At 34.4% G+C, this 17,246-nt stretch overlaps 1 protein-coding gene across 18 annotated transcripts in view; it reads left to right on the forward strand.

Moving 5' to 3' along the window:
- The window catches only part of LRCH1 (leucine rich repeats and calponin homology domain containing 1), a 111,646-nt gene that overhangs the window by 58,032 nt on the left and 36,368 nt on the right, over positions 1-17,246 (forward strand). For 6 of the 18 annotated variants that reach the window (XM_086881279.1, XM_086881278.1, XM_086881285.1 and 3 more), the window contains exons 5-13: positions 200-336; positions 1,538-1,665; positions 3,203-3,287; positions 7,619-7,724; positions 8,848-8,960; positions 10,465-10,532; positions 11,596-11,682; positions 14,606-14,642; positions 15,309-15,446. In XM_086881279.1, coding sequence (XP_086737405.1) covers positions 200-336; positions 1,538-1,665; positions 3,203-3,287; positions 7,619-7,724; positions 8,848-8,960; positions 10,465-10,532; positions 11,596-11,682; positions 14,606-14,642; positions 15,309-15,446 — 899 coding nt within the window. Of the gene's footprint in view, positions 1-199; positions 337-1,537; positions 1,666-3,202; positions 3,288-7,618; positions 7,725-8,847; positions 8,961-10,464; positions 10,533-11,595; positions 11,683-14,407; positions 14,507-14,605; positions 14,643-15,308; positions 15,447-17,246 lie in introns of all 18 variants that reach the window. The other 12 variants (XM_086881281.1, XM_086881282.1, XM_086881287.1 and 9 more) reach the window with 4 other exon arrangements.

The raw sequence follows: 17,246 nt of genomic DNA on the forward strand, positions 1-17,246 counted from the left end.
ATTTGTCTTAGAATTTATTGTCACTTGTATAACAACAACTCTCATTTCTCAGTATGAAATGGAATAAATGTTGATCTTGTTGCTCCCTGAGTTTGTATTTTTCCTGAATGCAAAAGAAGGGTAATTCAGAAATATTTTATTATTTTATGCAAAAAATAAAAACAGATATAACACCTTCTCTCCTTTTTATTACTTTTAGAACTAGTACAGCTTCCCTTGGTAAAGTTTGACTTTTCCTGCAATAAAGTGCTTGTGATTCCAATTTGTTTTAGAAAGATGGTGCAGTTACAAGTATTACTGCTTGAGAATAATCCTTTACAATCTCCACCAGCACAAGTAAGTAACTCTTAAAATTTAAGCTATGCTTTAATATTGGATGGCTGCTAACACATTTTAGACTATAAAATGTCACCTTCTGAAGTTGCAAACTTCTGAATTTCAGTCTTCACAGACTGTTGATGGTTGTTGACATCTAAATAAGACATAGGATGGATCTGAATAAGACATAAAAAATATCCTCTATTCTCAATATGAATTTGTACAGCAGTTAAACCAACATACATCTAGAAGATGTCCATTCTGTTAGCTGCTTATTTTTGTCATTTCCATCTGCATATGGAAGTTAACCTTGGAATATGTATATAATTTTGAAACAGAATAATGATAAACTTACTGGGTAATTTTTCTTTCTGTTAAAAAGAATCTAGAAGGTTCTACAGTGATTTGCTAACTTCAATTTAAAAACATGCAGATAGTCTAAAATATAATCCATGTGAAATTTGTTTCACTTTATAGTGTAAATTTATAGATTGTGATACACAAAGAAATAAAACTCCTCTTTGGAACTGTAGGCCACGCTGAGTAATAAAGATGAATGAATGCAACCTCTGTTTGCTGCTTAAGGTCATTTTTGTTGTTGTTAACTTACTGCACTGTAGATTCAAACTGCCTCTCTGAAAGCTGCACTTGTTGTAGATCAGCAGCTGTTGAAATAAATAAGAATTTTTGTTACATTGGGGAAATGCTTCTCATAGTCGATAGTGATGCTACCTTTAAAAAAATAAAAAACAAGAGGTGTGCACTTAAAGAAAATTCTAAAATGAAGGTGAATTGAATCATCAGTATGCTTGGGCACTACTAAAAACAATGGGACCAAGAATATAAAGAGCACACTGGTTCATTAAATGTCATTATACGCTAATTTTGAAAAATAATTACTCAATTTATAGTTATTAAAAGGGCATGCCATATATTTTAATATATTTCTTTTTAAGTTAGAAGTTAATTTGGATTTCTTTGAAGTAGAATACATTATTTTCTTTTATTTCTTAGTCTCAGAGGGTGTTTATACTGGTACACACAAATAATTGAGTATATAATTGAAGTACTTATTAATTAAAAGGGTAAAACCTAATTTCACTTAAGTGAAATTTATAATGATAGTTGAATTTCAGGGAGTTTTACACTAAATGATACTTGAAATAAATTAACTTTTTTGTGATTCTAGTTATAAACCTAATTTTTCCTTGTCCCACAGATTTGTACAAAGGGTAAGGTGCATATATTCAAATATCTGACTGTACAAGCCTGTCAGATTAAAACAGCAGACTCGCTGTATCTTAATGCCATAGAACCACAGCATTTGCCACAGCCTGTGGAAGAGAGGTATGTATGAAAGTCTCACTTGGTGTTTCAGATCATAATAATCAGGTAGTTACATTAGGTGTTGTTGCATGTTTGTGACATCTTAATTATTTTTGTAATTCATCCAAAGTCATCTGTCAAACAAAGAGAACTGCATGAATGTCGAGATGCTTTTAAAATGAATCATGCTGATTTGTTAGCAAAATGAGGCAAAATCTTCCATGTCTTGCATCAGACTTGTAGGAAATGGCATCTTGTACCACGGTTTAAGGACAGGAACCAGATACAGAGCGGCTCCTTTCTAAAAGAATCTCCGTAGCTGGCTGGAAATCAGCTTTTAGCCCAGTCTTTCTTTGCTAACAAGGGCAGTGTAATATAACCAATCAGAGAAAGAATTATGTCTTTGAAGAGAAGTATTCAATGAAAACAAAGTGTTGATATGAATAATAGTAGAGATGTTACTGCTAAGACCCTGGGAAAAAAACAAAACAAGAGTTGTTATGGAATCCCCCTTTGAATTATCTCAGTAGGGTTTGAATCAAATTGTTTTCCTCCATGTACCTTTGGAGGTCCCTTTGTGAATTTCTATCAGATAAATGTCAAAGGTGAGAAGAATCCAGGATGAAGAATAGGTGTTCCATTTGGGAAACACCTGCTGGTTTTCTGTTTTGTTCTTTTAGTATACAAGGAAATTGTCAGGGATGTCATGTCCTGCCTGTCATGTCATTTTGGCCATTTTGAAGAGTACAGGTTAGGGTTAGGGGATGGTACTGAGTAGATTTCCAAAGGCAGTTTCTACAAAACAGTCTTCAGTGTTTACTCATAAAAGATAATTTAAGATTAGGATTAATGAATCAGATACCTTATTCATGGGAAGACTGATAAAGCTTCATTCTTAAATTGCTGTGTCAATCTGATTTCAGTATCCCAGTATTCAGGATAGAAGATAAAGGGATGATAAGATACATTTTTAAAAAAAAGTTAGTTGATTATTCCATCTAATAGTGCACTTTAAAATGAGGAGAGGTCGTACTGGGTAATGAAACCAGAATAGAGAACATTTGCTCTCATCACAGTAATTTTCTCAAAACCTTAAATTCCAAAGTCTATTTTAAGGCACCAAAAGGAGGTTTCTGTGTTAATAATTACTTCAAGCCTGAGGGAGATAAGAGTTCTGTTTTAATAGATCAATGGTTACAATTAAATCAGTTGACTCCGCTTTGAGTTTTACTATTTTGGTTTCTTCTCCCATAGCTAAATTGCTTCAGTCCTGTGCTACTTAGCCAGTAACTAAGCATTTTTGCCTAGTGTATAGACAAAAGCAAGCTGATAGCAATGATTTCTGTTGTTTCATTAATCCTTAGACTATCTAGCCATTCAATCTGATCTATTTTACCATCACCAGATTGTAAATGTTTAGCGTTTTACTCTACTAGGCAATTTCACTTTTTGCCATTAAGAATAGTGTGAAATTTGCTCAGAGTTAAGTGAAACCAGAACAGAATGTAAATGCTTTGATAGCTTTTTACTGATTTTTAATTTTTTTATTCACATCTAGCATTGATGACATCTACCCAAGTAAAAAAGACTCAGATTCAGGTGTTGGTAGTGACAATGGTGATAAACGTTTGTCAGCAACAGAGGTAAGTTACCTGCCTTTTGTGTCAAACTCCTCTTCCAGCACTCATATTTTGACTGTGTTTTAGGTTGGGTAATGTATGAAAGGATTTTTAGACTTAAAAACTCTACAACCATATCCTTGATGTGAATTTTACACTAGGAAGTGGCTAAAGCAAAGATAAAAGGAGACTGGGGTTTTTCTTGATTTTTTGTTTTTTTGGTTTTTTTTTTGTTTTTTTGTTTTTTTTTTTTTTGTTTTTGTCTGTACCGTCTGGTGTGGGCAGTGAGATACTTGCTTCCAAATGGTTACAGATTTACCAATAGTGAAAATTCTCTACAGTTTTCTGTCAGTTTACATAATCTAGAGAATGAGAAACAAACCAGAATTCATGTCTGCTGTTTTCAGCAAAGTAAACATGCTAACAGGTTACAAGCTGATGATTTCTCACATATTTTTCTCTTTGCCTGATTACTCTTTCCTGTTGGGAATTTACAGTGCCCAGTCCCAATATGTTCTGTGATGTGGTTATGGCAGCTTGCTGTAGTGTAGAAATTTTAGAAACTTTGCAGATTTTAATGTGTTTAAATGTTCTGGCAGCTAGGCAATGCTGAAAGTAAACTTTCAGATTTTTCTGAACTTCAATGTCTTTAGTGAGCAAAGAGGATAGCTTTGTGGGACTAGGGTTATCCTAAGCAGTTAGAACTGATTCACAGAGGTCCTTTTCTGAGACACTGCTTAGCTGAACAGGGCACTAAATCTGTGTGGAATTGAACTGAATAGATAAGGATAAATAACTCAATAATTTGCAGTATAAGTCAGTGATGATGGATCTTTGTGAAATGTACAGTAATGGGATTGGTGGTATGACCTAATGGGAAATGACCCACAATAAAAAGATGACCTTCTTGCTACATAAAGTAACTTTCTACTGATTCTTTAGTGTTTCTCTTTCTTTGAAACAAATGTAGGAAATGTCAAGCTTAGGTACTGAATTTATAGGTACTGAAAAGCAAATTGAACATGAATCCACTTACTCACTGATTAGTCTTTTAAATACAGTAGTACTTCTAAAAACTCCACAAATTTCCAAGTGTTTGGGCAAGTTTCTTGGTAGATGGAAGTGAAGCAGTATTGTTATGATTTCTAACCAAATCTCTGATGGTTTACCTCTAGCTGTAAGAGTGTTCAGTCTGTTCAGAGACACAAACTGTTTTGCCAGTCGTATGCTTCCTGAAGCTCAGTTGGTTTGTTAACGATACTGTTATAACAGAATTTCCTCTTTAGCTATAAATATCACCTTTAGAAAACAGATCATGTTACCTGTAATCAAACTATAGCAATTGAAATGCTACAAAAAAAATTTTAAAGACTACCAACAGTGAACCAATACATTTTTAGTAGCACAAAGCTTTTTTTTATATAAGAGCGATTTACTTATTCTGTCCCCACCTGACTGCTGCTCTACTTTTAAGGAGAAATAGATGCTGAGATAAGTAATCCCAAATGTATTTGGTAGTAAATTTAGCACTCAATTTCCTTCTGATGTGACCTTTAATACCTGTGTAACACATGGGAAACACATTGTGCAAGAAATATTATCATGATGCAAATACAGGTTCATGTGTGTTGTTACTTACAGTCAGAAAGTTGCATACCAAACATTGGATAAACATTAAATGATCAGTCATAAAACAATCATTAAAACATGTTTCTGGGGATATTTAATGAATATAAATTACTGTTTAGTCTGGAGGGTAGTGGCTATTGAGTTTCTATTCTTTTACAGAATATACTACGTCATTTTTCATGTGTAACTTAATAACATAAATTAATCACTTCTTGGAACACTAATGTAGTTTTTAGGAAGCCTGCTAATTGACTGGATGAATACAGAGGGAGTACTTGATGAAATGAACTGTTTATGTATCTCTCTCAGACTTGGTAAGGTCCTTACAGCATCGGTTTTCCCAGTTATAGCCATCCTGGGCATTTCAAGTGAAAGATACCTTGTAGCATTGCTGTAAAATTGATCATTGCAACTTGAAGGCAAATTCTGCCTTAAGGCAATGTACCATCTACCCCATCTTTTAGGAAAAATACAGCATTTTGATTAATTTTCCCCCTTCATTTGGCTTATTTTTCCTTGTGTTAAAATTCATTAGAATGACATTAGAATGGTGTCTGTGCTTTATTACCCACATGAGTGATAGATTAGTACCAGCATGAATATATATGAAGAATCTTTCGAAGTGTGTCATCTCAGTTCTGTCTTAAAATAATGTTAGGTATTTCTGATTCTTATATGTCTATTGTCTTCTGTTGATACTGAATAAAAAATAAAACTGTGGAAGAAGGAAGTTGGATATAGTATTTCACCTGTGAAAGAGCAATACTTTTGTATTATCCAAGGCTGCTTTGGATAGTTTTTGTTTCATAGTTTAGTGGCAGGAAACACCTGGAAAATGAATTGCAGAATTCTATAGGTCCTGAAAATGAGACATGGCCTGTTAAAGGAATATTTTTTTGTTTCCAAGTTGAATGGTCTGTTCCTTTTTTAAACCAACACTCCAAAATATTTTCCTCGAAGTGTGTGTTACTCTGCTGAGAAAAAAAAAATTGTACCTGCTTTGGATCCAGAACTTCTAGTAAAGTCTGTAGGAACATTTTACTGTACTATTTTCAAAGGATAGTTGACAAATTAATACAACATGAACTTTGATCTAGAATAATTAAATTTAGTACTTAAATGTTATATTAGAGACAGCCTTAAAGAGAAGGAACTTCACTGTAACCTTGGTTGTCTGAATGAATTTATATTGTACCTGTCTTTTTTTTTTTAAGCTGTTGGGCTGTCATTGCTTCAGATATAAAAGACTTTTGTGTTTAGGGTACTTGGAGTATTTATTTTCTGTTGGAGATATTAAATGGTTTCATTTTAAAATACCATTAATTTTAAAATTTATTTTAAAAAGGCTTTATGAAGGCCCTGGACACCCTTGTGAATTTTTTTGTCCATAAACTGAAGAATACAGACAGTGAATTCATAGAGTTAATAACATGCAGTTTATTCATCAGAAAGAACATTCATTGTGGTCCACGTTTACAACATGTTTAGAGTCTAAGGTATTCTTGGAAAATAGGAATAATCACATGTATCTTTGATAGAGTTTTTAAGAGCAAGGTGGATTTGCTCCATCCTTTATCACAAACTTTAGCTTCAGGAGTTAGAAGAAGTACTTTCTACATAGATTATGAACATATAAAAGTAGCAAGAATGGCAAACTTACACTAGAAATTAGCTGGAATTAAATAATTGATTATATGAAACACATTTCATTGCAGACCTTTTTTGTTTCAGTGGTCTGAACTGATAAAATGGGAAATATAATTTCCTTAATAAATACATTTTTCAAGGATATGGAACAAAGTGCTATATGAACTATAGCAGTTATAAATACAGATTACATGTATGGAAAATGTATGCACAGAGTAGCAAGTTACAGTAACACAGCATTTGAAGAATGAGCAACACTCATGGGTTTACTGGAAAATATATTTACAAAGTTAGGAGACTATTGTAGTGCTAAGTTCTCTGTCTTAGGGGAGCAAGAATTAAAACTTGGCCTCTTCTACCAACTGTGGTTTTGCTCTAGCTCACCTCAGGAGGGGATGTGAGCAGGTCCCACTTGAGCTGGTCACTGCTGGCCCTATGAGAAACAGAGCCATAGTGGCCTGGGACACAATTGTCTGTGGTTCCTTGTGCAGCTGCTATCTGTATAGACAGGATAGGCTCGTAGATGCAAGTCATGTGTTTTAGTGTACCAGCTAATACAGCTTAAAAAATGGGTGAGCTTTTAAGTCAGAAAAAAATAGTGTACTTGAGTCTATGCTCTTTTTTTTCCAGCTCTGCCAGTTAATATAATTAAAGATGTTGCCTTGCTTGATGTTGATCTTGCTTGCTGTAGGCATTCAGTTCAGAAGCTGCATGGTAAAGCAGGGGGGAAGAATTGTGGAGGGAAAGAGAAAAAGGTCTGTTATATGAGGCCCTGTTTTCAGCTGCCCAGGGAAGCATGGAGAGCAGCACAGTGCAGTGGTGTCAGTGCAAGGAGAGGACTAATGCAGTGAGTAAGACAGGAAAAGAGGACATGTGAATTGTTCCACTTGGCAAACCTCCTGTGAGGATGTATTCAGTGTGACTACAACTTCTTCCAGCAGGATGTGGTCATGTTAGATGCTCTGGTGTCCTCTCCCATGTTAATTTGTAGCTCTTTAGAGTGAGCACTCATGTTAACATGTACATTTTTATCATTCTTGGTTTGAGCTGGGACTAGTGTTTCTCTTATTTTTTCCTAGCCATCTGATGAAGATACTATCAGCTTTAATGTTCCAATGTCGGACATTGTGGAAGAAGATCATATTATAAAGGATGATTCAGGTCACCATGCTAACTCAAGAAAAGGTTGGAATGTAAAAAACATGGAGGTTAAATACAGGGAAATTCTGTTGTTGGTTCTATGCCTGCCTACTTACCCAGAAGGCTTTGGGCATGCCTGTGCAGTTGTGTAAAAATGAAAGAAGTATGCTACTTAGAAAGTCTTTACTATACTGAATTGAGTCTGTCTAGTAATTTTCCATAGCAGTTCCAAAAACCTCACTGTACCTTGTCTCAAGAGTTAGTAAGATCTGATTCTGATAGGGGAAAAAAAGTTAAAGTTGTCTTGAGCCATGCTATCCAACAACTAATACCAAATGTTCAGTAATTTAGCAAAGTGCAGTAACAGTCTATAGCTGGACTTAGTGTGTATATAAAGCTTTTTTAGTCAGTCATCATCGCCCCTGGAAATGGGTAAATCTTCTTGTATTTTGTGAGAGGTCTGATTTTATCCATTTTTTTAAAAGTAACTTCTATTTTTCTAAATTACACTATATACTAATAAACAGTGGTTCTCCAAGTTCTGCACAAACTCATAATAAATGGCAGGATAAAGTCAGCTAGTTACATATGGAAGCCACATAAATAGGAGATGGCATATCCTCAGTTTTACTCACTTTAATGAACTTCTGTTGAGGTACTCCTCAGAATTTGGTAGAAATATGAAGAAAGATAACAGGAATATATCCTACAGGGTTTATTAGCAAACTGGAGAGGGTAAATCATAGGATCATATCATTGGAAATAGTATATGCAGGCAAGAGATGGGGACAGGCTCTGAATAATTTTGCTGGGTGTTTGATGCTTTGTTACAGCATGGTAGCTCTGGAATTGCCTTCAATTGCAAATCACTGCCTAAGACATCTGAATGTCTTAAAACACTGCACAGTTGTCCAGCTGATCTTATACTGGTACTGCCAATACAGACTTGGTGTACTAAAAACTGGCTCCATCAATGCCTGCTGTGGTGCTTCTGATATACAACTGTACATGCCCAGGGAGTGGATTTATTACAACTTAGAAATTAATTGGCATCCTGTTTGCAATGAAAGGATCTTAACCTGTTTGAAATTTTTAATGTGAATTTAAACTTTGTTTTGGAAATCATTCTGTTTTTTTTATTTTCCTTGCTTTTTATATTCATTCATAGTGGAATTCCATCAAGGATCTTCACGTGTGTTTGTCAATGATAAGTCACGAGAAACAGGAAACCAGTTTGATGAATCGGATACTCTTACTTCTGAATTTATGAGCTACATTAAGGCAAGTTTGTGACAATGTTAGTGGGGGAAAATATTCCACTACTTTCGTAAGTGCAGAGTAAACAGGAATGATAAGCAGCAGATATTTTAAGGAATAAGATATTGCAGCTGATATTCATTGTTTCAAAAATACACAGAAAGCAAAAATAAGCAGGTAGGTTTAAAATTATTCAATTGATCCAGGACGATTTACCAAGAACTCTGTTTAGGATATGTGAGAATTTACTATGTTTAAGGCTTTAAGAAAAATGGCAGGTTTGTTCTGTGCTATTTGCTTTATATTTTGAATTGAGTGATTTATTGTGTGTTACATTGCTAAAATGTGAGATGATTTTGTGCTAGCTGTGGTGGCTAAACTTTTAAAATAATGTTGTAGTAGTAAAATACATTTTCCTAGTTTTTTAAACATTATGGTAGGAGTTGAGAGAGCCTTAAAATTATATCAAATCACCTTCTAGAAAAAGTGCTGCATTTTTGTTGTCTTACGGTATGTACCCTTGTTATAGAAAAACATCATGGTCTTAATTCCTGTAAGGGGAAGAAAGATGAAAAAGAATGGCTTTATTCATTCTACTAGGGATTGTCACTGGGAAATGAGCCGTCATTGGAGAGTGTTAGAGAAGCTGGTACACTCCTCAGTGTCACAGCAGAGTTGAGTAGAATTTATTGGTACAGAATGATGCAACTGATGTGCCAAACAGAGAACACAAAAGAAGATAAGCCTCTGTTTTCTGCTGTTTGTTCTCTACAAGTACAAATACACATTCATTCAGAGAGCTCCAGTCTTTACTGGCAGCTGAACTACTTCAGTGCTCCTGCCTGTCTGAGGTGAAGGAGTTGCAAAACACCAAGTGGAAGCATTAAAGAGATTCAAGTTTTCAAATAAGTAGCACTTCATATTTATAGCTGTGGGGGATCCAGTTTAGGACTACATTGAATCCAGGATAACTGTCTGACTGATAGGAATTCCTGGATGCAACTTTTGTTCCAATTTGTTCCTTCTAAAAAAAATAAGTGATTCACAACTGTCAAAATTGTCAAATATGAATCCTGTTAATAATTATGCATGGAGTACATAATTGCCAAATAATTGCCACATAATTGCCAAACATGTTTGCATGTTTGGAATTTCCTTGCTTTGTAAACAAATCTGGCTGCAGTAGGAGAGCAAGTAGGAGGAGAGTTGGTTAACTGAAGCATTGTTTCTATATGCCAGAAAGTCATAAATGGAATCTGGGACATAGAACAAAGAATTCTTATGCTGCCTGACTTTCTTTTTACAGTTAAAGGAGGGTAAGGGCTGTTGACCTCAATAAAATCTTCTGAATAGGAGAGCTTGTTATCAGTATCTTAAAAGGGTGTAGAGTGAGGAATGGAGCAGAAGTGTTGGATTGCTTCAACCAGCCAGCCTAAAATGTTAGGTCAGTGCTGAGTTGGAAAGAAAAATTTATCTGCCTACTTAATTGCAAAGTTCAGTTCTCATTATCACTTTTATCTGCTTACAGAGCAGAGCAGCAGAGTGTGATGAATTATTGAGAATAGAGGAGGACACGCAATGGCAAGCAGACGAAATGTGAGTATTTTTTATGTATCTCTTAATAATTAGCTGTGCCATTTTATTAGTTTGACCAGGACTTGTATGACTTTGCTGTTTAATAATTTTCTAGGTTTGGAGGCATGACAATAGCATAACCTTGCACTTTGTGTGTGCTGAGTGTTTTACATTTTAATGCTGAATGGAGTGGATGTTGTATTTCAACTAATTAATTTGTATGCCCCAGTAATTTTTTTTATCTATGTAGAATCCTGTCTTTTTCAATTAGGTACTTTGATACTTTGTCTATTAAAGGCATTGCTGAAAAAAGATCATCAAAACTTGTGAGATCTAAATTTAATGTACAGTTTAAAAATCAATTTAATTAGAAAACATATCTTATTTTTTTTCTTACTTGTCATAATTTTAACCTTGAAGCAGTCATTAGTGTATAGATATTTATAGATATTAATTCCAGAGTAGATCAAGTGAACATCAGTTGCTAAGTGCACAAGGAAAGGGAATTCAACATGACTGTACTGTGAGGTTGTCACTCATTGGAACAGTGTAGTCTTATATGATATTAAAAAAAAAAACCCAAACCTGAAGGGAGGAAAGAATAAGTACTTTTTGAAAGAACTTTATTCGCAAAACTAATGGGAGGTTATATTTCTACTCTCCAAAAATAATTATAAATGTTGAAAAGCAAAAGAAAGCAAGCTGGCCCTTATAAAAATTCATAGTATTTACTGTTCATGCTGAAATAATACATGGGATAAGTGCTTTTAAGAGTCAGATATTGGTAAATAAATTTTCAATTTTAGAAGTCATTCTCTTTAATTGAATGATAGAAGTTTTACTTAATCACATTTATTTATGTATGTATTAGACTGGGGGGGTTTGTTAAGGACAAAGTATTGGGGAGTATTTTTCAGAAGAAGCTCTTTGCATAACTTCAGCACATGCCAGTGTGCAGAGAGGATGGTTTTCCCCTCTAGTGTTTGTATGTCAGTTGGAAGGTGAAGCTCACACACTGAAATTGAGACTACCCTTGATAATTGCTGTTGTACCTTTTTTTGAATGTTTTTGTTTTCTGTTATAGAATAAGTTTATCAGAAGAACAAACTATTGATATAGCAATGATAGAACAACTAAGAGAAGCAGTAGATTTATTACAAGATTCCAACAGGTATGCTTACAATAGCTGACATAATAATATAATAATATAATGTAATAAATTTTCAAGTTTTCTGTGAATTAGGTTAGAGTTCTCTTATAACTGACAACTGAAAGCTCTCTGGAGTTACCAAGTACTTTGTTAGCACACCAGTGTGTACAGGTAGTTAAGAAGGAAACTCACATTCACTCTCAAGTATATAGACAAGATTCCCAGTAAATTAAGAAGGTATAAAAGAAACCTAATATTAGAGGTGGGGACACCCCTTAACCATTCATCTCATGTACACTACTGTGATTATCTGAAGTTTTGTCTAGGTTTCTCATATTTCTTTTGGGGACTACAAATTTTCCTCTTACTCACGCTTGGTATATGTTGTTGGAATGAGAAGGGCTTCTGGCCCATATTCATGCCAATTCAATGAAGCACATAAAGGAGATGCCTGAACTAATGGTGGAGTTTAAGTTTTCTGAAATCTAAAGGAGAAAGAGGAAGAGGGAAACAAAGTTATTTAGATTTCCCCTGACTACAGAAGGCAAACTTTTATAATTTAGATGTGCATTTTAAGTGGCCAGAGTCACATAGAGTGGCTCTGGAGCTATGGCTAAACAAAAGAATAAATATTTAGAAGAAAACAACTGCTTCTGGAAAATATGACAGCAGTGGTGTATTTCTGTCTATCCAGATGCTTGCTATTGCTTTTCTTAGTGTAATCATCTTCAGAAATTAAGTTAATTTCAAAACTCATTTAAATTCTTACTTCTGTGAGATGCTGTTTTACAACTGAATTTCTCTCAAGATAAGAAGCCTCCTTGTCACTTCAGCCTTAAGTATTCTTGGTTCTCTTTCCTCCCTTGATAGCTGCTTGCTTTTGTGACTACACTGTTCTTTACTTTAAATGCCTATTTTGAACTGCTTTTTCATCTTTTGTACTTTTGTACAAAAAAACCCAACTTTTGTATTTTTAGGACAGAAATTAATTCCTGTTGGTATTTCTCGAGAGACAGCTGGCTTTATTTTGCATCATGTGAAGAATGCTTGAATTCTTGAATCATACACTAAATACTTGAATCAAAAATATTTTTGCTTAATAAAATGTTTTAAAATTAGGAAATAGACAATTAGGATATCTCTTTACTTTCTTTAGCTTCGTAGTACCATTGCTTCTGGATCTCATATGAGGCATATTGCTTTGTCGGAAGAGTGTCGTAGTTGTAAAGGAAAGTATTTGTTTTGGAAAAACAAAAGCAAAAAGATTTTAATTATTAGCCTGATAAATTTTGGTGGTTTTTTTTTTTTGTTTCCAGACATTGCCCTGATGTTTCCTATGTACTTAGTTTACTAAATTTATTAAATAAATTAAATTAAGAAGATAAATAAAATACGGAAAATCTGGTTTTTGTTTACACACAGATGTACTTTCATTAGACTACAGTAAATTTCAAGAATTACTTTCAGAAGTGGCTAATCATGTCATGTATGTCTGTATTTCTTTATTGTTGTTTTTACAGGATATTGGGGGTTTGTGGCTGCTCTTTCTTTTTCTAACCTTAAAATATGAACATTTATATTTAATTTTCTGAGTGCAATATAGGCTTTTCAGTATATGTCTCCTGTATATTAGCATCCAGACCTAAGCAGCAAGATACATCTGAGTGCCCAGTACTTGTCAAATGATGCTCTAGATTTTCACTGCTCTGGACCATGGGTTCATCATAATTTTCTTTTTATAATTACTGGATTTTGTGGCATTTTGTTATATATTTGCTTTATATAAAGCAGTGGGAGAATTTTTTTTCATACTCAATAGGTTTTGTGTTTATCCAGATTTTGTGTTTATTCCAGAAGGGAATTTAAATGCTTCTGTTGCTCCTTAGTTTAAGAGGCTCAAAACTGGCATTTGCTTTTAACTTTAACCTGAGCATGTCAAACATTGTAACTTCTTCCAGTTTCCTTTGTGTATCCATATAACTCTGGTGGCCTAGCCAAGGTAACCTAGCTGAAATAGGTAACTATGCAGGGCCATCCTTATTTCACACTGAAGGCCCTTTAGGAGAAAATACTGTAGGGGCTGAAGCAGTTGGTGATGCTGGCACACCTAATGTGCACTGACTGGAATTCTTTCAAGCTGTTTTTGCTACTGGGTGTGATTATTAAACTTGTAAAATGCTTATCCAGTTACTATTGGTTTAGTGTTCTCTGGAATTTAAAATCTGCATACCCTATTGCACATAGACAGTATTTAATTTCTGGGTAGGAAGGGAGATTTCAGATTCAACCTTTTTCAATAACTTCAGTGTTTGCATTGTATTTCTATATTTTCTTTCTTACATTTCCTGCTTTCTTTCATTTTCTGTTTCACTGCTTTATTTTCAGCCACTGTAAATTAAGTGGAAATATGTAGGCAGGGCTATGGCTTCCACTTGAACACTGGGTTCTAGAAGTTAGATACAGGAATCTGCAGGCTTCTAGCTAGCAACATGGTTGTTGGTAGTAAACAGGTCCTTTTGTTTTGATGCAAGCAGTTGCTCAGGGTGGTACTCTGTAGATGAAACCATGAATGATGCTTCAGACTGAACTGAGGCATCAGGAGGCATTTCCAAAAGCTCTTAAGAGATGACACTGAACAGGTTAGAATGTCAACTGTAAAAGTGTTTTATCTATACATTTGTTTGAAATTAAATATTGAACAAAGTGGTTACCAAAGCTATAGCCCAGTGCAATGTTTTTATTTCAGACCTTGCAGATTAAGCATAGATGTTTCAGAGAGCAGTGCTGTGAATCTGTACCCCACAGAACCAGCAACAGTTTTAGAATTTCAGGAGTCTACAGCGAAGTGTGTTTATGTACCTTCTTTAGAAAAATATTTGTTAGATGCATCATGTTCAAGTTGCTACACAATGAATTACATATTTGCCTTTGTCTTTATATATAGTGGTCAAATGCAGATGGACATGGCTTCTTTCGGTCAGGTACGTTAATGTGTATAATTACAAAATGTTCTTGGGGGCAAAGACAGAAAAAGAGCTCACAATTTCATCAAGTAGTAATCTGCCAAGTAGGGCAGGTAAAAAGTAAGTAGGTTGAGGGGCAAAACTAATTCTTCTTATATTTATGGAATTGTTGTTTGTTTTTGTCTGTGTTTATCTGAATATGGAAATTTTTTCTGTGTTTGTCTGTTACTTTTTCATTTTAGTTTCCACACCCTGTCTCCCTGTATGCCAGTTCAGCTATGCATCATCTACTTTGACCCACCTATCTCCACCTTATGATGTAGGAAACAGTATATTCATTAAGGATAATCCAAAATACTTGGCAAAATTAAAGTTAGTGTTTTCCCAGAGTAGTGTCACTATTGATACAGAGAGTATAGTTAAAGCATGGGTTTTGGGTTTTACAGTGTGTTGAGTGTTGCTTATTTGTTCTGTATCCTGTCTAGTAAACTGGTATTTTTTTATGAAGTAGTTGGTTCAGATTTACACTATTCATCTCTTAGTCTGGAACTGCATTTATGTAGTATCTACTTACTTCTCTGTCTGCTCTTTTCATTACACTATTTGTAAGAAATAGGTAATTCAAGGTAATGTTATGCAAAAAAAAAAAAAAAAATTAAAAAAATTCTATTTGCATTTGTACAGACAGAAGAGTTATTTACCTTACAGAGAGAAAATGCTGAAGAGGAACTGGAGTTCCAGAGGAGGAGGGAGTTGATTATGGAGAAAGCAAAGCCTGAAGCGAGAACATGTGAACAGGGTGAAAAATGGTCACTGAGCCAGGTACAGAGGTGTCCAGATGCGATAAATGGGGAAACATTTGGAATGGAGCATTGCATTCTGTCAATTTGTGTGTGGGGATAATGGGTTTAGGCCCAGTGTGAGGACTGGGCTTTATGCCTTAGCATGAATCTCAATGTTTGACTGTAGATGGGACAGTTAATATTAAGACCTATCCCTTCAGAAAGAACTTACATAATAAATATATCCTACAAAAGTATAGTAGTTGCAGAGGTGGTATTCCCCTGGAAAAAAATGTCCTTTCAAAGTTAGATCTTCAAGAAAATGAAGTATCTGACTCCTTTTCTCCCCTTACCCCAAATCTAAGTTTCTAAGTTTATGTTAGTAGCAGTTTTTTATTGTATTTAATATTGCAAACAGACTGTATATAGGTTGAGATAATAGTTTTTAAAGTTTCAAAAATATTTTAAGGTTTGTACACTGTAATAGTTCAGAAATGTAGAACTAAAAAAAAAATTAAATGTTTGGGGCATAGGTTATTACTTCAGAACTTGCTGTATAAGTATTTTGTGGCTGCACGTTGCAAGCAAGAGAACAAAATTACAGAAGATGCTGAATATAATGGCAGTACCTTAATATTGTCTGTTCTATCCAGAAATAGGGTTTTTTTGTTTATCTTGATGCTTTTCAAATATTCTTATGTATAATCATCATCATAATATCAAATACTCTTGTGATAAACTTATGACTTTGGTAATCCTAATTTTGTCTTTCCTTTTCTCTAAAACATCACAAAAGGAGTTGGTCAACTTCCTTTGTTATATTATTGTAGATTGGATTTACCACACTTTATTTGGAGCAACTCTTACTTCATGGTTGAGATTAACAGATAAGGCTAATTCAGTTTCAAATTGATCTCAGTATTTTTATGAACTGTTTAGCAGACACACCACTAATTCACCTCTCTAAAAGAAGCAAAGTCTTTCTGAACACTTATGGTGGTCTGATCTGGACTGTCTTATGTGGGTGAAAATACTAGGTACACTGTGAAATGTAAACATCCTGCAAGAGAAAGCTGTTGGTCATGCTATGTTCTATGTAGTACAGTAAGCACTTATGTTGCTGCTTGTGTTGCTAAATGAATTCAATTCAGCATAAACTGAAAATTCTGACTAGAATAAAATACAAGTGCTCAAGCATGCAAGTCCCCAGATAGAACTGGCTGGAATCAGATGAGTAAGATTACTCTCTGTTTATACTAGGTAATACAGTGGTTGAGCTAATATTATGAAAGATGTCTAAGGCTCAAGAATTTTTTTCATCTTGGAAAGTGGCTAAGAAAGGTCATGAAGCAAAATGGGTGTGTTACCTTCCTTCCCATCTTGCTCACTTTTGGAAGGCTCTGTGGCTGCTGGGACCTAGTGTTCCAAGTGCTCTCCTTTGTTTCCATTTTTTTTTCAGTTAAAAAAAAAATTGCCCCAGGGAAATTGCTTTGGATTGAATTATAATTTAGTTTTACTTCTGCCAGTTGTCTTTGTGCTGAGCTGTGATTGCTGCTGAATTTATGATTTTATTTCATATTTATCAATGTGGTGTATGTGTTTCCAATGTAACTAACAGAAGTGGTTACAAAAAGTATGTTACATTGCAATTATAAATTTACTTGTTTACAAAATACTTCTCTCTTCAAATCTGTATTTGGAAATAAAACCTGTGATAGTTAAATTAAAAAAAAAATGCTGCATTTTTGATGAACAAACATTAAAGTATAAGTGCAGTTATAATCCGTTCATACTGAAGCAAAACCATCAATGACAAATCTGTGTGAATAGCTTCCACATG

Source organism: Cyanistes caeruleus, chromosome 3, assembly GCF_971803275.1.
Source record: "Cyanistes caeruleus chromosome 3, bCyaCae1.hap1.1, whole genome shotgun sequence".
NCBI lineage: Eukaryota > Metazoa > Chordata > Aves > Passeriformes > Paridae > Cyanistes > Cyanistes caeruleus.